This window comes from Loxodonta africana, chromosome 16 (assembly GCF_030014295.1).
Source record: "Loxodonta africana isolate mLoxAfr1 chromosome 16, mLoxAfr1.hap2, whole genome shotgun sequence".
NCBI lineage: Eukaryota > Metazoa > Chordata > Mammalia > Proboscidea > Elephantidae > Loxodonta > Loxodonta africana.
Genome location: NC_087357.1, coordinates 42,772,139 through 42,795,356, shown reverse-complemented (window position 1 = coordinate 42,795,356; position 23,218 = coordinate 42,772,139). Strand labels below are relative to the sequence as shown.

Here is a 23,218-nt window from a genome sequence, read left to right as displayed (position 1 = left end):
ATGGACATGTTTTATCAGCAAAGGAGTGACATGAAAAAAGCAGTGTTTTTTTAAAGATTAATCCTTTGCTGGCCTATAGAACGCACTGGATTGAAGCTGGAGAAATGTTACTTTGACCACTATCATAAAAACCTAGGGGCAGAAAAATGTTTAAAGACTAATAATTTAAACGACTGAATAGACAGATCCAAAACTCAAAAAATCAAACTCACTGCCGTGGAGTCGATTCCAACTCATTGCGACCCTATAAGATACTGTAGAACTGCCCCATAGAGTTTCCAAGGAGCACCTGGTGGACTTGAACAGCTTACCTTTTGGTTAGCAGCCGTAGCACTTAACCACTAAGCCACCAGGGTTTCAACAGAAAGATAAGTGGCGGGGCGGGGGGGGAGTGGGTGAGTTTTCAAATCCCGCTGACTTGAGAAAATCATGGTACGAACAACATAATTTTTAACAAGTCAAACTTGCCAAACTTGTTGGCAGAAGCTTCCCTCCAATACCTCCACCTGCGGCCCACTGCCAGAATTTCTGGAAAACAGGCAAACATTTTATAAGTGCCGTTGCACATGTTGATTTCACCCCTCCCACTGGCATCGCCACCTGGACTAAAGCACGTTAAACGAAGTCCTTTCAGTCCTGCTTTCTCTAGAGGCAGCCTGGTGTGAAGAGGCTCAAGGCAGTGCGGAATTAGAGACCAAGGTTTTGAACTTCCAGAACCTTGGCTAAATCGCCTTTTTCCTTCTTCGGAGATAAGGGGAACCCTTACTTCTCGTCCCTGCTTTGTTGCAAGCCTAGTGGTCCTCTCCAGATGAGCACACAGGGCTTTTTTTTCCTGCACGCTCCGCTAGGAAAAACTTGCTCGAGCTCCGTTCGCGCACTGACTGAGCGGAGCCCCTGGCGGCGCGCTGATGTCACTTCCGGCGCGCTGACGCTCAGGCCGGCGTGCTGACGCCTGCGTCAGCAAAGAGCGGAGCTGGGGGCACCCGGTTTGAAGTCGTGTGGGCCGGAGGACTGCCTCCGTCGCTGTCTCGGACCACAGTTCCCCGGCTCTGGCGGGGACGAGCGCGGGTAGGCGGCCGAGCAGATGCCCGAAGGCCCGAGTTGGGACGCCCTCCGCCTCACCGGCCGCTCCCCTGTGCTCCGCGGCCTGGGCCTGCGCCGCTCTGCTCTCTGGAAACTAGCGCCTCAGCGGCGCGTCGCGTATCTCGCGGGGAGCCCCGAACCGCCGGCGCCCGGACATGGCGGTCTCCAGGTGGGTTTTCCGGCTCCTGACGAGCTGACGGGAAGGCAGCCCGGGCGAGGCACGGTCTACTCTCTGCACCCCCACTCCTAGAAGGGAGCGGTTCCCATTGTCACTGGGCTCGGACGCCTCGTTCCTCAGACTTCGGAGTTCGCCTCTTGGTCTGCGGGGGTTTGGCCTCGGGTTACTCCTCGTAAATCGGCTCAAGAATGTCTGTCTTTTTTAATAGACCCTTTGGCACGTTAGAGTTAGTTTCTCTTATTACCCACGTTGTTTTCTCTTCTGGTTTCCCTTCCTTCTTTCAGTTCTAGGAGAGTGAGTCTCTTATCTTTCTCGGTATACTAAGGATAATTCCTATCTTGTATTTCACGAGAAAACTTGGGTACTGAATGTCGAAATAGGGAAAACTTGAATGACTGTTATCAACTGGCCTTCTAGTTATATTACTCTTTGAAAAATTTATAGCTTAAGGGATATGTTCTTTCCTGAGACCTTTTTTGTTTATTACATTACAGTGTAATTCTTCCTTTTGTTTGGCAGTAAACTTTCAGTCTCCAGCATTGTAATCTTGAATTTCTTGTGTTAGCACCATTTTATTGAGCTAAGGCTTGAGAGAAAGATTACAAGTCTTAAGTTATTTTAAAATATTGCCTGTGAACAGGCAAGTCTAGGAAAATTATAGAAAAACCAAGACAAGTTTTCAGTGTGTAGCTATAGGAAGAAAGTTCTTCCCTCCTAGATAATAGAATGGCTGAAAAAGTGGAAAAAAACATTTTGTCAGAGGTTTCGTTTTGGTGACTGTACGTATGTACGTGTATGTAGGGAATAGTTCCTCAGTGACAGGGATCAGAAGGACCCACCAAGTTCCTTAGAATTGATGAGGTAAGTTTTTATGAGAATCGTGTCCTTCTGCCACAGACGAAGGAGTCCTGGTGGTGCAGTGGTTAAGTGCTTGGCTGCTAACCGACAGGTTGGTGCTTGGAACCCACCAGCCACTCCATGGGAGAAAGATTCAGCAATCTGCTTCATAAAGATTGCAGCCTTGGAAACTCTATGGGCCAGCTTTACTGTGTGCAGTAGGATTGCTGTGAGTCAGAATGGACTCAACAGCAATGGATTACAACACAGACTAAAGGAAAAAGTGTTAGCTCAGAAAACAAAAAGTTTTTATTCATTTTTCATAATTAAACTCCTTTGAGTGCATTATGTGCTCAAGCTTTATCAGTTTTGCAAGGGAAAGGATAACCCATCCTTCACAAAACCCCTAGATAACTGATGAAATAGTGTGCGGGAGAAGCCCATGGGGGTTGGGTGAAGGGGGTTGCTAGGTACCTGCAGTATAGGGCATTTAATTTTTATTTCATAGATTAATTAAGTCCATTCACATGTGAAGCAACTCTTATTTTGTGATGTATAAAACTGCCTGAGAGTATACAAGTGGTGTTTTCAATTTTTGGAAATACAGAAAGATGTACTTTTTAACTTGTTACCTCATATAAATACATAAATATGTTATAAATACATTGATACATAAATTTAGTATGAGATTTATTAGAAGATACAATGTTTAAGGAATAAATAGCTCTTGAAATTCCTTTCTTAGAGCAGACTGCGTATTTTCACAGTATTGGATATAGTTTTAACAGAGACAAAATGAAGGTATTTGAAAAGAGCCTAACCTGCTTTAGAGGAGTCCTAGTGACGCAGTGGTTAAAGTGCTCTGTTGCAAACCAAAAAGTCGGCAGTTCAACCCACCAGCTGCTCTGCTTCTGTAAAGGTTTAGTCTTGGAAGCCCTATGGGGCAGTTCTACTCTGTCTTGGCAAATGATGATCTATTTGTAGAAGTTTAGGACACCTAATATATTTTTTTTTTTTTTTGCGCGTTAAGTGAAAGTTTACAAATCACATCAGTCTCTCATACAAAAACTTATGCACACCTTGCTGTGTCTCCTAGCTGCTCACCCCTAGTGACAGCATACTCCGCCTCTGCACCCTGTATTCCCCATAGGACACCTAATATTTCTAAATGAATGATAGAATTTTGAACGCTACTGTCTTCTGTTCTCAACATTGGGTTTCAAAGGATAGTGCTCTTGTTCTGTAGATTGTTATTCACTTTGTCAAAATTCTATTAAATGGCATGTTGAAAAAAAGACTGGCATGTCCTTGTGAGAGAGCTACTCCTGTGCTTAGTTTGGTAATATAGTAGGTTCAAGGAAAACACTTGAGACATCTTCCATGTTTTTGCAAAAGTAGTTCTTGACTTTTTCATCTACAGATTTCACTTTGGATGGCTAACTTTCATTTTAAGCTGACCTTCTCAATACACTCCATACACATAAGCTTATCTAAACTTTCTCTGATGGTGATATAAGTCTGTGGAATACTGACTCATTTCGATACTATTTTATGTAAAATAAGTACAGAGTTCAGGAGATAAAAATCATATTTAGCAAAATCAAATCTAAAATATTTTTGCATTTATATCAATGTGCATAACTGGAAACAAACGAATATTTTTAGGACCTAGTAAACTTTTCTAACACAAGGAAAATAGTAAGTTGGTATTGTCTTTTCCACAATTGCCAAGTCCAGAACCCTGGGAATAGTTTTTGACTCCTCTCTCTTGCCTCTCTCCCCATCCAGTCAGTCACCAAATCCAGTACTGTCTATTCTACTTCTAAAATCTTTCTCCAGTCGGTATTTTGTCTTCCCATACCAATTACTACAATCTTACTCCTGGCTACCATCGTCTCTAGTCCAGACACTTGCAGTAGCAGCCTCTCAGCTCTTCCCGCCCCTTTTCAATTTATTCTTCACTTCGGCCTGAATGAGCTCTCTAATATGCATATTTTAGTGTGATCACTTCTCTGCATAAAACTCTTTAACCAAAAAAAACCAAACTCAGCGCTTTCGAGCCCATTTCGACTCATAGCGACGCGATAGGATAGAGTAGAACTGGCCCATAGAGTTTCCAGGGAGCGCCTGGTGGATTCTAACTGCTGACCCTTTGGTTAGCAGCCGTAGCACTTAACCACTATGCCGCCAGGTTTTCCTAAAACGCTTTAGTTGCTTCCTATTGCCTTAGGATAAAGTCCAAATTTCTTAATGTATCTTACCAGGCTCTTTGTGATCTGATTCCTGCTTTACCTTTTTAACTTCATTTTGTGTCAGATAGTCTGTAACACACATACTCCACCCTTACTGAATCTGTGTTTTCCCAACCTTTGCACCTACAACAATTCTTTCCCCCATCTCAAGAGTGGCTAATTTGGGTTTTGGGTCTAAGCCTGTATGTCACTTTGGGAAGCCTTCTCTGGTTTTTATATAAACTACTTGCACCAGTGTGTACTCCTGTCAATCATAGTATTTATCGCATTTTGTACTTGATTGTGTAATTGTTTATCTCCCCTGCTGGATTAACATAAACTGTGTAAGAGAAGGAAATGTGTCTTTGATCTATCTCCAGCAGAGTGCCTGCATCCTGGTTAGGTGCTCAGTACTTTTTTTTTTTTTTTAAAAAGGAGTGAGTGAGTGATTTTGCTACTTGCTGTAGTACCTGTTGTGATTTACCATAGTTTATACAGTAGAATATTTCCAGTGTTCTTCAGTGAGTGCTTCTGAGCTTAGCTAGTTTTTTCTCAAGAAGAAAAACTTTTCACTATAGCTTTGAGTATAGGCCAAGAAAAGTATAGAACCATTTTTTAAGTTCATAATATAGTACAATTCTCTGATAACATGACCTTTTATGATGTGTATTAAAAAAAAAAAATTATTACCCTGCATTTTGTGTGATCCCATGTTTTAGACCTCACTTAGAGAATTTATAAAGGTTGGGTTTTACTCTAAATTTTAAGAACGTGGCAGATTCTGAAATGTAGTCAACTCTTGATTTGTGGATGAACTAAATCTTCTAAATAACTTTGTCACTCTAAAATTGAAGTTAGAATCATAGCATTTGATATTCTTTGTAAAATATCATTGAAAAAATGTACAACTCCTTTAGACTCTTAATAAGAGAGACTGCATGCACATGCAGGAGTAGAAAAGTATGTTGCCCTTAAAATGTGGATGCTGGGAAGTCAGCTAAGCTCACTTACTAGCTACTTGACCTGCTCCCACAAAACTAAGTTCAACAAAAAAAGACACGTTAGTATATATTACAGGCTGTCACGAAGTCCTGGTCGCACAGTGGTTGAGCTCTTGGCTGCTAACTGAAAGGTTGAAAGTTCAAACCCACTGGTGGCTCTGCATGAGAAAGATGTGGCATTCTGCTTCCATAAAGATTACAGCCTAGGAAACCCTATGGGCCAGTTCTACTCTCATATCGGGTCGCTCTGAGTCGGAATTGACTCAGTGGCACACAACAACAGGCTTTCAGTTCAGTTAGTTGTGAACAGTTGAGATTATAATTGTTAAATCTTTGAATACCATTATTTTGTTTTATGAGCCTTTCTCAGTGTTATCTGTCACCTAGTTGGGGTTGGACCACCAACAGTAAAGGCAGCCTTAGAGGGGCTGTTACATCTTATGCTAATTATAGAAAATGGCAAATCTGTGACTGACTCTGTTCAGTTCCAAGCCTAATACAGGCCTGTTGTTTTAAGATTGTTTTTAATACACTTGCCTGTTGATGCTGCAGCTAATTGAGTTGTCAGTTTTGTATTGGCTAACTAATATGAATATAGTTTTTCCTTGATTGTATGCTATAGAGAAAATTTCAAAAATATGATTTAGAGAGCTTTTTTTCTCATTGATCTATGTAAAGCTCCTGTCTAAAATTTGTTGTTGTTAATTGCCGTCGAGTTGACTCCAGCTCATGGCAACCCCACGTATGATAGAATGAAACCTTGCCTGGTCCTGTGCCGTCCTCATGATTGTTGGTATGCTCAAGTCCATTGTTGTGGCCACTTCATATTTTGAATGCCTTCCAACCTAGGAGGCTCAACATCCAGCACTTGATCAGATCCATTGTGATTCCTAGGGTTTTCATTGGCTAATTTTTGAAAGCCAGGCCTTTCGTTCTAGTCTTAACCTGGAAGCTCCACTGAAACCTGCCCACCATGGTTATTTGAAATACCAGTGGCGTACCTTCTAGCATCATAGCAACACATAAAGCCACCACAGTATTACAAACTGACACATGGGTGTGGAAATTTTCTAGACAATACTTAAGATTTGACTGTTTTAGAAGCCATAACTTAGGCTTGTGAGAGATGTCTTTGTCAGCATCTGAAAACCATGCAGTTGCTCAGAAAGGATTCAGAAAAAAACAACACACCCTCTTATGGAAGTAACAGTTGCTACATGTGATCAGAACTTTAAGAATTTTGTTAATTCTCTCTCTGCACTGTTGATACTTCCCCAAAACATTACTTTAACAGGCCCGTAGGGTGGCTGTGAGTGGGAATTGACTAGACAGCAATGGGTTTGGTTTGCTTTTATTCTGCCAAATAAAAGGAAGTTTCTTCATGTGGAAAATGTAAAAAAAAAAAAAAAAAAAACCTGATTTTAATTACCTATAGGACAGCACAGGTTTCTTATATTTGCTGGGTGATTCCTCCTTACTGTCAATTTGAATTATATTATAAAGTTGACAGGTTGTTATCGTTGTTAGTTGCTGTCTAGTGAATTCTGACTAGTGGCAACCCCATGTGTGTGGAGTAGAGCCGCTTCCCATAGAGGTTTCAAGGCTTTGACCTTTTGGAAGCACTTCGTCAGGCCTGTGTTCCAAGACACCTCAGGGTGAGGTTGAACCAAGGACCTCTCAGCTAGTCGTCAAGCACTTAACCATTTGTGCCATTATTAGTTACTAAAATATTTGAAAGTTAAAAAAATTGGTTGGTTGATGATATTAGGTGTGATTGAGTCAATTCCGACTCATAGCAACCCTGTGTACCACAGAACGAATCGCTCCCCGGTCCTGTGCCATGCTCACAATTGTTGTTATGCTTGAGCCTGTTGTTGCAGCCACTTGTCAAGCCATCTTGTTGAGGGCCTTCCTTTTTTCCACTGACCCTCTGTTTTACCTAGCGTGATGTCCTTCTCCAGGGACTGATCCCTCCTGACATGTCCAAAGTATGTAAGATGCAATCTTGCCATCCTTGCTTCTAAGGAGCGTCCTGGTTGTACTTATTGCAAGACAGAATTGTTCATTCTTTTGGCAGCCCGTGGTATATTCCGTATTCTTCACCAGAACCACCATTTAAAAGCGTCAATTCTTTTTCCATCTTCCTTATTCATTGTCCAGCTTTCGCATGCATATGATGCGATTGAAAATACCATGGCTTGGGTCAGGCGCACCTTAGTCTCCAGAAAAAAAGATTTAGGGATCATAAAACCAGGAAAGGTAGAAAAAACCCATTGCTGTCGAGTCGATTCTGACTCATGGTGACCCTATAGGAAAGGTAGAGGAGCATTATAAAAAGCTTTTCCGATTCAGTCCTTATGGTAAATTCTTCCCTGTCTCTGGTTTTTCCCTCAAATTACTTGTATGACGTTTTTAATCTTTATTTTTAATTGTGGTAAAATACACATACCATAAAATTCACCATTTTAACAATTTTAAAGTATACAGTTTCATATGAAGTTTCAAAACCACAGATATTTCTGCTAAAGAACCCGGACTAGCATGTTTTGTCTTTAAGATAAAGTTATACAAGAAGCTATAGGTTGTTGGACCATGGATGGAAGATAGAAAAAATTGTCCTTTTAAAGCAAATAACATGGCTTGGTTATACTTTTTCACCAGTCAGCGTTCATTTAGCAAGTATTTACTGAATGTGATCTATGTTATAGGTGCTGGATTCAGCGGTGCACAAAAGTGGAGCCCCCATTGTCATGGAATTTATGTTCTAGTGGGGGAAATTTAAGGAACCCTGGTGGTACAAGGGGCTAGGCACTCAACCCACCAGCTTAGGAGAAATACGTGGCAGTTTGCTTCCATAAAGATTTATAGCCTTGGAAACCTTATGGGGCAGATCCACCCTGTCCTATAGGGTTGCCATGAGTTGGAATCCACTAGATAGTAATGGGTTTGGGTTTTGGGGAAAATGTAACTTTTGAAGCATGCACCTGGTCTTGCCACCTGGTTTTGGTGTGGTTTCACATCTTCATGTTGATTCTTAGTGTTCTGTGTGGCATCTTAATCTATTTTCTTATTTAAAACAACGTGCTTATTACATAGTTTCAAATTACAATAGGAACTAGAAGGTATACGTTGTAAAACACTAGTCTAGAGAATTTACTAAGTTTTTTCTTTTGACCATAACTTTTTTCCTTAATGACTGTATGTGAGAATTAATGCAGTGTTCTTACCAAATATCCATTCTCTTATTTCCTGAGTAACACAAAAAGAGTAAAAATTCAAATAACAGTCTCTTTCACTAAATGTAAAAAATGGGTAACAAAATGGACAAACTCAATTGATCATTCTCTTTTAGTTAAAATTATGGAGTCATCCTTCTGAGCTATTGTCAGTTGACTATTAACAGTTTTTCAGAGAAATTAAATTTACTCTGAGAACATCAGTGAGACTGGAAGTACACTGAAAAATTTGTGTCTTTATACTGCCTCCTTTTTTTTTCAGATCCGTCCAGATGGCCTAGGAGTTGAAATGCAACATGTACTTGCTTATTAGTTATGAAACAGTGATCTAGGATGTTTCATAGTTCAAAATGTATATGATTTCTTTCAGTTTCTTTTCATATTTTTACAATTATGAATTATCATAATGTAAACCACTGGAGGGAAGATTAGGTTTTGACCACCAGCATAGCCTCTACAAACATTTATGTACTCTACAAATATTTATGTACTCTTTGCCTTTTCCAGGCAGTCTTTAGAGCTATTGCCTGATATTACAGGTTGATAAAATAAACATGAGTTATGTCTTATGTAGTTACCTCTCTAAATTGAAGTCCAGATTGAAGATGGAATAGGTTTGTTTTTATCATCAGTAGATTTATAACCAGTGGATATTGTCAAAATATAATGCTTTATGTTTTATTGAAATTATTCTTGTATAGTCTGTGATACCTTTCATTCAGCTTGACATCTGTTAACTTCCTTCTGCCCCATCTGTCTGTCCTTCAGAGAATGAAGAATGGCCTTTTCCTTTGCTAGCTTTTCTGCAAGAGCAAGTTTAGTCAAAAGAAGTATTGTGTGGTAAACACTGTGTTCCTTCAGTCAGCCCTTCTTTTAACTTTGTTTCTCTTCTGACCATATAGTTTCCTTCAGACCCCTTCCTCACCAAGGACCTTGTCTACCCTCCAACATAATACTGACCCTGTTTCATGTCACGTTTCTCTCCTCCACCAGTTCACTATACCAGCCCTTTTCCGTTGTGGCCTGGCCCTGGATGCTTACCTGCTTGCCTTTTAGTAGGCTGCCCTGGGGTAACATGTCAGACTGCTCTCTTGTTAGATCCTGGCCTGCTCATCCCTTTGTTTCTCCTTTTGCATAGTGTCTAATGTGTTGTCCTGGGAACAGGAATGGAAAACTCAAAAAGGGGCTTTGAATCAAGAGGATCAGAAAAGTATTCTTGTGTCCCCATTCCTCTTTTTAGGGAGGCAGGTATAGCTGCCACCAAGGCAGAAGGTGGTGAGGATAAACAGGCCTGGAATTGGATGAGAGAGTGAGCTGATCTGCTCTCCTCAGAACAGTTGACTGACAGTGGAGCAGAGGTGACATGATGTGGCATTGGGATAAAAGGCTCTGCAGAAAGGAGAGGCAAGAGGAACTGTGTGGCTGTGGGACAAGATCAGCATTAGGTTAGAGAGAAGTCTAACCTAATGGCAGGGGACTAAAAGGAACATTTAGGAAAGGGTACAAATTATTGAAGGACTAAAATGTGTACTGTATCACTCTTTAAGCTTGTTTGGGGTCAGGCAGAACTGCTTTGTTCAGAATGCTGGAGTACTACTATGTTACTTTCATTTGTTGAAACATTATCTTAGTATCAATTCTGTTATAATTTGTTTTTGTGTAATATTGCTATTATAGATTAAAGATGTTTCTCAAAGGAAGCAAGAAAAACTTGTAAATGCATGGCACACTTTGCTTATAATTGGTCCTTAAACTTGTCCCCAAGAAACTCTGACTTTTCTAATCTATAATTTTAATTACCACAAGTACAAACTACTTAATAAATATTCGAATATTCTGCAGATTAAAAACCAGTTACCATTGAAATGATTCTGATTGATGGTGGCGACCCCGTGAATGTCAGAGTAGAACTGTTCTCCATAGAGTTTTCAGTGGCTGAGCACATGAACTGTTTTTACCATCTAGGGACTCCTGTGCAATGTGGTGTTTTTAGTTGCCAAGTTGATTCTAACTCATGGTGACCCCACGTGTGTAGAGTCAATTGCTCCATAGGGTTTCCAAGGCTGACCTTTCGGAAGCACATCACCAGGCCTGTCTTCTGAGGTGCTCTGGATGGGTTCAAGCCACCAACCTTCTTGCTAGTAGTCAGGTGGTTAACTGTGCTGCTGAGCCACCTGGTGCAAATATAGTGGAGGATAAAAAGGTTTATTGAAGGAAGTGAAATCTAGCGAGGAGCATAAGACTTCATGTGACAGTTTAACGTAAGAGTCAATTTAGTTCAAGGGATGGCACAAAACAAAGCATAGTAATACTGAAATAGTTGTTCAAGATGAGAATTCATATGGATTTCAGAAGAGGAAAATAATCTCTATAGTAGTCTGAAAGAGAAGAAGGTAAAAGATTTTAGCTGGTTAGTATTGTCCCTTCCTTAGAGTGTTCGTTTCGTAACTAGTATGCACAATAAGCAGAAACTCCATCATGGAAAAAGAAATTATGAAATAGTTAAAGTCTTCCCAGAGGAGCATTTTCTGAAACTTTGCATCAAGCAAGTCAAAGTTTTAACAAACATTATGTTATATGAGGGGGAAAAATACAAAAACAAAACTCCACAATGATGTAAAGCTGTAAAATGTGGCTAGTTTATTTAGTTTTACCCTCCTAAATAAGAGGTTAAATAAAGTTAAGTGAGCTTCTTTAAGTCTTCTAATGAATAACAGAAAACCAACCAAAACCAAATCCACTGCTGTCGGGTCGACTCCTATTCATAGCTACCCTATAGGACACCGTAGAACTGCCCATAGAGTTTCCAGGAAGCACCTGGTGGATTCAAACTGCCAACCTTCTGGTTAGCAGCCGTTGCACTTAAATGAACAACAGAAGGTGGTCTTTCAAGGGTCTCCTGACTTCAAATCGGAGCCCTGGTGGCTGTGGTTAACAGCTCAGCTGCTAACCAAAAGGTCAGTGGTTCGAATCCACCAGCCACTCCCTGGAAACTCTATGGGGCAGTTCTACTCTGTCCTAGAGGGAGGGTCACTATGAGTTGGAATTGACTTGATGGCAACAGGTTTTTTTTTTTTTTTTAGTTAGTGCAGGAGCCCTGGTTGCGCAGTGATTAAGAGCTCGGCTGCTAACCAAAAGGTCAGCAGTTCGAATCCACCAGCCGCTCCTTGGAAGCCCTTTGGGGCAGTTCTGCTCTGTCCTGTAGGGTTGCTATGAGTCAGAATCGACTTGATGGCAACAGGTAATGACTAATGAAAGGAGCCCTGGTGGAGCAATGGTTAAGTACTAGACTGCTAACCACAAGGCTGTGGGTTCAAACCCACCAGCAGCTCCACTGGACAAGAGATCTGGTGATCTGCTTTTGTAAAGATTACAATCTAGTAAACTCTATGGGGCAGTTCTGCTCTGTCATATAGGGTTGCTATGAGTCAGAATCAGTGGCACACAACAACGATGACTAATAATGTTGAACATCTTTTCATGTGCTTGTTGGCTGTTTGTATTTCTTCTTTGATGAAATGTCTGTTCAAGTCCCATTTTTTGATTGGGTTGTTTGTCTTTTTGTAATTAAGCTGTAAGAGTTCTTTAAATATTTTGAATATTAAACCCTTATCAGGTATGTGATTCACAAAAAGTTTTTACCAGTCTGTAGGTTGACTTTTCACTTTTTGATAAAGCCCTTTGATATCAGAATGTTTAAATTTTCATGTCCTACTTATTTGTTTTGTCTTTTGTTACTGCTTGTGCTTTCAGTGTCATATCTAAGAATCTGTTGTTAAAACTAGGTTCTAAAGCTTTACCCCTGTTTTCTTCTAAGAGTTTTATGTTTATAGTTCTTACATAGAGGTCTTTGATCCATTTTGAGTTAGTTTTTTATATGCGGTGTGAGGTATGGGTCCAGTTTCATTCTTTTGTTTGTGGAAATCCAGGTGTCTCAGAGCCATTTATTAAAGAAACTGTTCTTTCCCCATTAGGTGGCCTCAGCGTCCTTGTCAAAAATCAGTTGCGTATAGATTTATTCCTGGACTCTTGATTCTGTTCTGTTGGTCTATATGTCTGTCATTATACCAGTACCAGACTGTTTTAGTCACTTAGCTTTGTACTGTTTCGAGATCAGAAAGTGTGAGTCCTCCTACTTTGTTCTTTTTCAAGATTGATTTGGCTCTTTGGGACCCTTGCAGATCCATGTAAATTTGAGGGTTGGCTTTTCCATTTCTGTAAAGAAGGCTGTTGGAATTTTGATGGAGTTTGCGTCAAACGTATAGATTGCTTTGGGTAGTATTGACATTTTCTTAAAATTTTTTATTTTGTTGTTTTGGTTGTTGAGAATATACACAGCAAAATATACAGTGATTCAACAGTTTCTACATGTGCAGTTCAATGATATTGATTACATTGAGTTGTGCAACCATTCTCACCTTCCTTTTCTGAGTTCTTCCTCCCCCATTTAGCATAAATTCACTGTCCCCTAGGTTCCTATCTGATCTTTTGAGTTGCTGTTGTTAATTTGATCTCTTATAGATAGATCTTAAAAGAGCATAACGCTCAAGGCAGACATTTTTTACTAGTTAAGCTAAATTATTGTTTTGTTTTAAGAAGAGTTTAGGGGGTATTTTTGGTTTAAGGTTTAAAGATTATCTTAAGACAATAGTTTCAGGGGTTCATTCAGCCACTGTGGCTCCATAAAGTCTGAGTCCATGAGAATTTGAAATTCTGTTTTCCATTTCCTTCCTTTTGATCAGTGTTATTCTATAGAATCTTTGATCAAAATGTTCAGTAATGGTAGCCAGGCACCATCTAGTTTCTCTGGCTTCATGGCAGAAGTATTGACATTTTAACAATACTGAGTCTTCTGATCTGTGCACATGGAATATCCTTCCATTTATTTAAGCCATCTTTAATTTCTTTCAGTCGTGTTTTATAGTTTTCCATGTATAAGCCTTTCATTTTCTTTGTTTATTCCCAGGTATTTTAATTCTTTTAAGTGCTATCGTAAGGATGCCTGCAGGCGATGGTTAAAGTGCTTGGCTGTTAATTAGAAGGTCAGCAGTTCACATCCACCAGCTGCTCTGTGGTAGAAAAGACCTGGTGATCTGCACCACTAAAGATTACAGGCTAGGATACCCAGTGGGGCAGTTCTACTTTGTCCTAAGAACCACTGTAGATGCTATTGTAAATGGGTTTGTGTCCTTTTTTTTTTTTTTTTCCCCAGATTGCTTATTGCTGATGTATAAAAACTTGACTGATGTTGGTGGGTTGACTTTGTATCCTGTCACTTTTCTGAATTTACTTATTGTGGATTCCTTGGAGGGTCTTCTCTGTATGTCATTTTATTTACAGAAAGGGATAGTTTTACTTCTTGATTTGGTTACCTTGTATTTCTTTCTTTTTTCCTTCCTCCCTCCTTCCCTTTCTCTCTTTTTTTTTCCACCTAATTGCTCTGGCCAGAACTTCCAGTACAGCATTGAATAGCAGTAGTGAGAGTGAACATTCTTACCTTGTTCTTAAGGGGAAAGTACTCATCGTTTCTCCGTTGAGTATGATGTTAGCTGTGGGTTTTTCATAAATGCCCTTTATCATATTGAGGAATTTTCCTTCTCTTTCTAGGTTGTTGAGTATTTTTATCATGAAAGGGTATTGGATTTTGTCAAATATCTTCTCTGCGTCGATTGAGATGATCATGTGGTTCTTTACCTTTATTCATGTTGTACAGGCAGTTCTGTTCCTAAGTCTGTCTTTAAGTTGAATTTGTACATGAGTTGCAATAATTAGGTACAGTTAGTATCTAACATCAGTTAGTCAAATGTTTGTCTTAGTAGGTACACATAATCCCTCCTTATCCGCAGGGGATACGTTTCAAGACTCCGTGGATGCCTGAAACTTCAGGTAGTACCAAACCCTATATATGCTGTGTTTTGTCTTATACATACATACTTATTATAAAGGTTAATATATAAATTAGGCACATTAAGAGATTAACAGTAACTAATGATATGTAACAATTATAATATGTTGTAATAAAAGTTAAGTGAATGTGGTTCCGAGGCCGGGCAAAGCAGGAAGGCGTGAAATTTCATCATGCTACTCATTTAACATTTTTGGACTATGGTTGAATGTGGGTAACTGAAACCATGGAAAGCAAAACCACGGATAAGGGGAGACTGCTATAGTATACACTGTATTTTTCTATACGTAAAAAACATTAAACACTTCCAGATTCACTAAAACATCTTTAACATAATAATACAGTAGTAATAATTTGATGCACATTGCAAAGTAGTGCCCATTTGTTATTACAAACCATTGTATGTGCCTTGAATTTTTAATATAATAGGTTTTACGAAGGCTAGTTCATAGCTGCAGGTGATAAGTTGAATGTTCATGACCTGGGGACTGCCTGTATGACATTGATTCATTTTCTAATGTTGAACCATGCTTGCATTCCTGGGATAAGTCCTAGTTGATCATGGTGTCTTATCCATTTAATGTGTATTTGGATTTGGTTTGCTAGTATCTAGTTAAGGATCTTTCCATCTGTATTTATAAGGGATATTTATCTGATGTTTTCTTATGTCTTTGTCTGGCTTTAGTATCAAAGTAATGCTAACTTCATAGAAGGAGTTAGGAAGTGTTTCATCCTCTTACTTTTTGGAATAGTTTAAGAATGATTAGAGCACTCCTTTACATGTTTGGTAGAATTCCTCAGTGCAGCCATCTTGTTCAGGATTTTTCTTATTTGGTTTGTTTTTTTTATTACTGATTGGATCTGTTTACTTGTTAGAGATTTGTTAAGGTCTTCTATTAAGTCTAACGGAAGTAAGACTCATAGGAAGTTTGTGTTTCTAGGAATTTGTCCATTTCATCTAGGTTATCTAAATTATTGGTATAACAGTTGTTTAATAGTATTCTTTTAGGACTTTTTTTTAAAATTTCTGTCGGGTTGTTGTAGTGTCCTCATTTTTATTTCTGGCTTTAGATATTTGCATCTTTTCTTCCTTGTCAGTTTAGCTAGAGGCTTGTGGCTTTTATTCCTTCCTACTGGTAGCTTTAGGCCTAGTTTTCTATTTCTAGTTCCTCAAGTTGTAGAGGTATGTTAATGGTTTTAGTACTTCTTTTTTAATGTAGGTGCTTATTGTCTTGTGCTGTCGATTAGGTTCCAACTCATGGCAACCCCATAGGACAGAGTAGAACTGCCTTATAGAGTTTCCTAGGCTGTAATCTTTATGGGAGCAGATTGCCAGGTCTTTTCTCCTGCAAAGCGGCTGGTGGGTTTGAACTGCCAGCTTTTTGGTTAGCAGCCGAGTGCTTAACCATTGCACCACCAAGGGCTCCTTTGTAAATGCTTACTTCTATGAATTTCCTTCTGAGCACTGCCTTTGCTGCATCTCATAAGTTTTGGTACGTTGTGCTTTCATTTTCATTCAATTTTAAGTATTTTCCAAACTCTTTCTTGATTTCTTTCTTGACCCATTGGTTGTTTAGTAGCATGTTCTTTAATTTCCACATATTTGTGTATTTTCCAGTTTTCTCTTCTTAATTTCAAATTTCATTCCACTGTGAAGGGAGCAACGAGAGAGGCAGCTTTGCCAAAACATCCACTTATATATGGAGGCAGGCCACACTCCCAGAGAAATTCCCTTTTCAACTGATGGGTTGATCATATCAGATCACATAATGGAAGGTGATTACATTATTTTAAATTATGGAAGAGCAGCCAGTCTAATATCTGCCAAACCACTGAAAATCATAGTCTAGCCAAGTTAACACATAATGTTAATCATCACAACGTTTGTGGTTGTACTGTGTAATTGAAGGTCTCCACAATAGGGTTCCAGCTAATTCTGCAGTTTTGTCTCCCACTGTTCCTTTAAGTATACTCTGAATTCTAGCCAAGCTGTGTTATTCACTATTCCCTAAATATACTCTCCCTTTTCTTTTTGCTGTGCCCTTTTTATTCCCTTTCAGGTGTTTCTCCCCTTTCCTTTTTACTACCTTATCTCTCTCAGTATTGAAATCTTATTCTACCATTAAGGTCCGTCTCATACACCATTTCTTTTATGAAGCCTTTTCCGTATTACACAGTTGGGAATATAGTATTTGCTCCCTTCTTTAACACTGCTTAAAGCAGTTTGTACACCTTTATGACATATACCTTATTGAACCCTATATTATAATCATCGTGCACTTGCCTAGCCTTCTTTCTCCTATAATAAGTTCTTTGAGAGAAGAAATGAGCTATCTTTTGCAGGCTTAGCAGAGGTCATTGTTCATAGATGCTCAATGTATTTATCGGCTCAAACTTACACACATGAGGAAACACATCTTAGAATAACCATTATGTTTTTGTTGTTTCATAGGCTTGATCGTCTTTTTATCTTGCTGGATACTGGCACTACTCCAGTTACAAGAAAAGCTGCTGCACAGCAACTTGGAGAAGTGGTGAAGCTTCATCCTCATGAGCTAAATAATCTCTTATCTAAAGTAAGCATTCTTTTTTAAAAAAACATAATTGTAGAGACTTATCCTTGAATAGAAACATAGAAGTAAAGATAGAATTATTTTAGGGACAGTTTATAATCTCTAAATTCCATTAAATAACTTAGTATTTCCCCATTTTTTAAAAATTTCGCTGTTTCTTATTTTTTTGTTTGTCACAGATTTAAAATTTTTTTTTACTCAATTTTAATTGCTCACACTGTCAGTGATAGAATATCCATATGCCTACAAGGAAGACCAGTTAATATGACCATTATTCAAATTTGCATACCAACCACTAATACCAAAGATGAAGAATTGAAGATTTTTACCAACTTCTGCAATGTGAAATTGATCAAACATGCAAACAAGATGCATTGATAATTACTGGTGGTTGCAATGTGAAAGCTGGAAACAAAGAAGAAGGATCGGTAGTTGGAAAATGTGGCCCTGGTGATAGAAGCAATGCTGGGGATCCCATAATACAGTTTTATAAGACCAACGACTTATTCATTGCAAATACCTTTTTTCAACGACATAAATGGCAACTATACATGTGGAGCTCCCAGATGAAATACACAAACCATCAAATCAGATACATCTGTGGAAAGAGATGATGGAGAAGCTCAATATCATCAGTTAGAACAAGGCCAGGGGCTGACTGCAGCACAGATCATCAGTTGCTCATATGCAAGTTTAAGTTGAAGCTGAGGACGATTAGAATAAGTCCATGAGAGCCAAAGTATGACCTTGAGTATATCACACCTGAATTTGAAGACCATCTCAAGAATAGATTTGACACAGAACACTAATAAATGAATACTAGAAAAATTATGCGGATGACATCAAGGGCATTATACATGAAGAAAGCAGAAGCTTATTAAAAAGACAGGAAAGAAAGAAAAGTCCAAAATAGATGTCAGAAGAGACTGTGAAACTTGCTCTGGAACGTAGAGTAGCTAAAGTGAATGAAAGAAATGCTGAAGTAAAAGAGCTGAACAGAAGATTTCGAAGGGTGGCGCACGAAGACAAAGTAAAGCGTTATCGTGAATTGTGCAAACACTTGGAGTTATAAAACCAAAAGAGAACATTCTCAGGATTAAATTAAGCTGAAAGAACTGAAGAAAAAATTCAAGACTTGAGTTTCACTATTGAAGGATTCTATGGGGAAAATATTGAACAATGCAGGAAGCATCAAAAGAAGGTGGAATACACAGTCACTGTACTGAAAAGAATCAGTTGTCGTTCATCCATTTCAGGAGGTGGCACATGATCAAGAACTGGTGGTATTGAAGGAAGAAGTCCAAGCTGTATTGAAGGCATTGGTGAAAAATAAGGCTCCAGTAATTGACAGAACATCAGCTGAGATGTTCAAAAAATGGATGTAGCACTGGAGGTACTCATTTGTCTGTGTCAAGAAATTTGGAAGACAGCGACCGGGCCAGCCGACTGGGAGAGATTCACATTTGTGATCGTTCCAAAAGAAAGGAAATTATTGAACAATATCACATGCAAGTAAAATTACCCTGAAGATAAGTCAGAAATGGTTGTTGCAGTACATTGACAGGGAACTGCCAGAAATTCAAGCCAGATTCAGAAGAGGACGTAGAATGAGGGATATCATTGTTGATGTCAGATGGATGTTGGCTAAAAGCAGAGAATATCACAAAAATGTTTACCTGTGTTTTGTTGACTGTGCAAAGGCATTCAACTGTGTGGATCATAACAAACTATAGGTAACACTGTGAAGAATGTGAATTCCAGAACACTTAATTGTGCTCATGCAGAACCTGTGCATAGATCAAGAGGCAGTCATTTGAACACAACAAGGGGGTAACTGTGTTGTCTAAAATCTGGAAGGGTGTGTATCGGGGTGTATCCTTTCATCGTACTTATTCAGTCTGTATACTGAGCAAATAATCTGAGGAGCTGGAGTATACGAAGAAGAACATGGCATCAGGATTGGAGGAAGACTTGTTAACAACCTGTGATATGCAGGTGACACAGCCTTGCTTGCTGAAAGTGAAGATAACTTGAAGCACTTAGTGATGAAGATCAAAGACTACAGCCTTCAATATGGATTACACCTTAACGTAAACAAAAATTCTCACAACTGGACCAATGAGCAACATTATGATAAGTGGAGAAAAGATTGAAGTTGTCATGGATTTCATTTAACTTGGATCCACAGTCAACACCTATGGAAGCAGCAGTCAGGAAATCAAGCAACGTATTGCATTGGGCAAATCTGCCGCAAAAGACCTTTTTAAGTGTTAAAAAGCAAACATGTCACTTTGAGGACTAAGGTACGCCTGACCCAAGCCATAGTATTTTCAGTCATCTCATATGCATGCACAAGCTGGACAATGAATAAGGAAGACCAAAGAAGAACTGATGCCTTTGAATTATTTTGTTGGTGAAGAATATTGAATACACCGTGGACTGCTAGAAGAATGAACAAATCTGTTTTGGATGCATAGGCAGAATGATCCTTAGAAGTTAGAATGGGAAGACTCTGTCTCACGTACTTTGGACATGTTACCAGGAGGAACCAGTCCCTGGGGAAAGACATCATGCTTGGTAAAGTAGAGGGTCAGTTAAAGAGAAGAAGACCCCCTCAACAAGATGGATTGACACAGTGGGTGCAACAGTGAGCTCAAACATAGCAACTAATTGTGAGGATGGTGAGGGCTGGGCAGTGTATCGTTCTGTTGTACACAGGGTTGCGGTGAGTCAGAACTGACTCAACAGCACCTAACAACAACAACAAAACTCATTGCTGTCAAGTTGATTCCGACTCAGTAACCCTGTAGCACGCAGTAGAACTCCCCCATAGGGTTTCCAAGGAGCCGCTGGTGGGTTTGGACTGCCAGACTTTTGGTTAGCAGCCAAGCTCTTAGGTTCCATGGGTGGCGCAGATGGTTACGCACTCAGGTAGGTGCTCACTGAAAGTTTGGCAGCTAGAACCTACCCAGATGCACTTTGTAAGATAGGCCTGACAATCAGCTTCTGAAAGGTCACAGCCTTGAAAACCCAATGCAGTAACTCTACTCTGCACATACGGGGTTGCCATGAGTCGGAACAACTTCAGGGCAACCAAGGACAACCCAAAAGAAAACAAAAAAACTTTTATTCTCTGTGTAAAGTAATGGGACTTAATGAATAATGTGTACCTTGCCATTTAGACTGTTAAATAGCTACGTTGTTTTTTAAGTGAACTTATGCATTTTTTTCTTAAAAGTTCCTGCTTCTCTTTTAGAAGGTAGTAGTAATATTTCCTGTGAATGATAGAATTTTTTACATGATTTTAATAGTACCATGATATTTTATATATATTTGGATAGCTACTAAATTATAAATTACTAACAAGTAGATTTGTATTTCTCTATTCTGGCTACATTGACCAAGAAATATTTTTTGATACATAACTATTTTATAATTTTTAAGGTGTTGATATATCTAAGGAGTACAAATTGGGATACCCGGATTGCAGCAGGACAAGCTGTTGAAGCTATAGTGAAAAATGTACCTGAGTGGAATCCTGTGCCGAGAATCAAACAAGGTGCTTTAAGTGGAAAAATAGTTTGCAGAAAAACATAACTGTAGAATTAACTATGATATGTATTTTATATAACTTTAATTTTAATTCAGTGACTTAATTTTCATGCTCTTAGGTGCAGCCTTATCTGGAAATTACATTGAATAAGATGGCTTTCACCATACTTTTAAAAAACTAATGAGTCAACTAGTGTTTTCATGTATTTCTTTAAAAAAATTAATTCTAGTGTGCTTGGTTATGGTGATTATTACTTTCATCAAGGAATTTGTGTCCTTAAAAAAGGAATTAAAGCCATATAGTGTAATTATTTGAAACAGTTTATTTTTTCTTGTTGCTGAGAGAGTAAAATAGTGAAATTATTTTCTAAATCTAAGCACAGTATATATGTATATTTGGAGGTGTAAGTCTTTAGTTTTTTTATGTGCCCTTTAGATGTCTTATATTGGAAAAAAAATATTTTCTCACTGCCTGTAACGACACTTAAAAATGAATTATATGTTTTTGGAAAGTTTCAAAATGTACGTTTTAATTAAGTGAAAATCTAATATGTTGCAGCTGGAGTTTTCCTTGCAGGTTACTTTGATAAATACCACTTTTTTCATGTCTTATTCGGCTTGCCTCAAATTTTTGCTTTTTATTTGATGACACCTAATATTTTCAGTTCGAATCCGCCAGGTGCTTCTTGGAAACTCTATGGGGAAGTTCTACTCTGTCCTGTAGGGTCGCTATGAGTTGGAATCGACTCGACGGCAACAGGTTATTTTAATATTTTCAGTGATTGTGCTATCTTCTCATTAGGTGAAATATATGACAAGAAGTTATAACTCATTTTAGAAAAGAGCTTTTTTTCTAGCATGGTATCCCTACTTATTTAAGTAAATAGAGACACTAGAACTCAGATTCTTTTTAAGTTATTCATACGTTAGCATAAAGATTTATAGTGAGGTTTCTCATCATCTCTAAAAATCTTACAATGTTCCTAACAGTTCTCTTTAAGTAATTATGTTGTGGTTTATAGATACATTAGGTGCAAATGCCAGCTATAGAAACTAATAAGTAAATGAACAATTTTATTTACTTTCATATATATATAATGTAAATAATAAATTATATATATATAAATATATAACCTTTCTGGGGAGGGATACAGACCACTTTATAGATATTTTTTAGGCCTCAGATGGATATATAATTTTAGCAATTTACCAGGAGATAATAATTTGCTAATATTATGGGAAGTGGGTCCTAATGGTGAGTAGTTGGTTTGTGTCCTAAATATTCTTCAGGTGTAGGCAGGGATGATGCTTATTAGCTTTATTAATAAATTCAGTGAATATTTTTGTGTTTTAATTTAACAGTTTAACATGCTGTTTCCTTGATATTTTAAAACTGATTTAACAGTAAGTAAATTTTTTAAAGACAGCATGATATATATATATATTTCAAAATGAGAGTGCATTTTTTCATATAACATTGTGCTTTTGTATTCAGAAACAGCTACACATATGCCCACTAATACTCTGATGGCTTATGGAACGGGAGCCATCAACCTAATAGTTCATTTACAGATAACTAAGAGCTAACTATAAATAAATCCACAATAACTCTTCTACTTCCCCCAACTTTTACTTTTCTTAAAATATTATCTGCGTATCAGATGTATTGGAAACCCTGGTGGTGTAGTGGTAAAGTGCTACGGCTGCTAACCAAAAGATTGGCAGTTCGAATCCATCAGGCGCTCCTTGGAAACTCTATGGGGCAGTTCTACTTTGTCCTACAGGGTTGCTATGAGTTGGAATTGACTCGATGGTAACGGATTTGGATTTTTTTGATCACACGTATTAATATGCTATTTTCTTTTATTCCACACTTTGGTTATGTGGTCAAATTAAATATTTTTAAACCTCATCTAGAACCTACTTCAGAAAGTTCTATGGAAGATTCATCTACTGCAGATCGATTGAATTTTGACAGATTTGATATATGTAGATTGTTACAACATGGGGCATCGCTTTTGGGGTCTGCTGGCGCAGAATTTGAAGTCCAAGATGAAAAATCAGGTATGTAATAGTCCTACAGGAGAAAGTCTGAAATATGTGTGTGTGTTTTTAAGCTAATTTGTCACTTGGTATGCTGTGTAGTAGTCATGCATAGTCTAAGAGATGTCATTAAATGTAAATTCACTTAATTTATGGGGTAGGGGCCATTCAGAGAGGCTATGGATGGGAAAAGTAACCAGAGTACTTGATCTAAAGCTACCATATCAGTATTTTGTTCCCCTAAGTGAGTATGTATTTTATATATTTCAGCAATAGTTTTTTATCATGTAGAAATTAAAAAATGTGTTACCCAAGAGCCTCAGTTTAATAGATTTTAAAATCCAGAAATAATACAAATTGGTAATGTTTTCATAATTATGGAAATTTGAGAGGCTATATGATTGTTTTCTTTTTGCTACAAGCGTTTATAGTTGGATCTACTCATGCTGGTGACCAAAGCAAAAACTAAAAATAAAACAAAACAAAACTTGGGTAGATAACTGTCCCATTATCTTTAAACTTACAGAATCTATCTGGATATAAAATAAATGTTTTGGCCATTCAAGATTGATGCCTTGA

At 38.3% G+C, this 23,218-nt stretch overlaps 1 protein-coding gene across 2 annotated transcripts in view; it reads left to right on the top strand.

Annotated features, from left to right (window-relative positions):
• The first annotated feature begins 949 nt into the window (after positions 1-949).
• The window catches only part of BTAF1 (B-TFIID TATA-box binding protein associated factor 1), a 122,287-nt gene continuing 100,018 nt past the window's right edge, over positions 950-23,218 (top strand). For both annotated transcript variants that reach the window (XM_064269574.1, XM_010589112.3), the window contains exons 1-4: positions 950-1,252; positions 16,924-17,047; positions 20,489-20,603; positions 22,514-22,660. In XM_064269574.1, the coding sequence (XP_064125644.1) occupies positions 1,239-1,252; positions 16,924-17,047; positions 20,489-20,603; positions 22,514-22,660 (400 nt within the window). In that variant the 5' untranslated portion in view covers positions 950-1,238. The remainder of the gene's footprint in view (positions 1,253-16,923; positions 17,048-20,488; positions 20,604-22,513; positions 22,661-23,218) is intronic.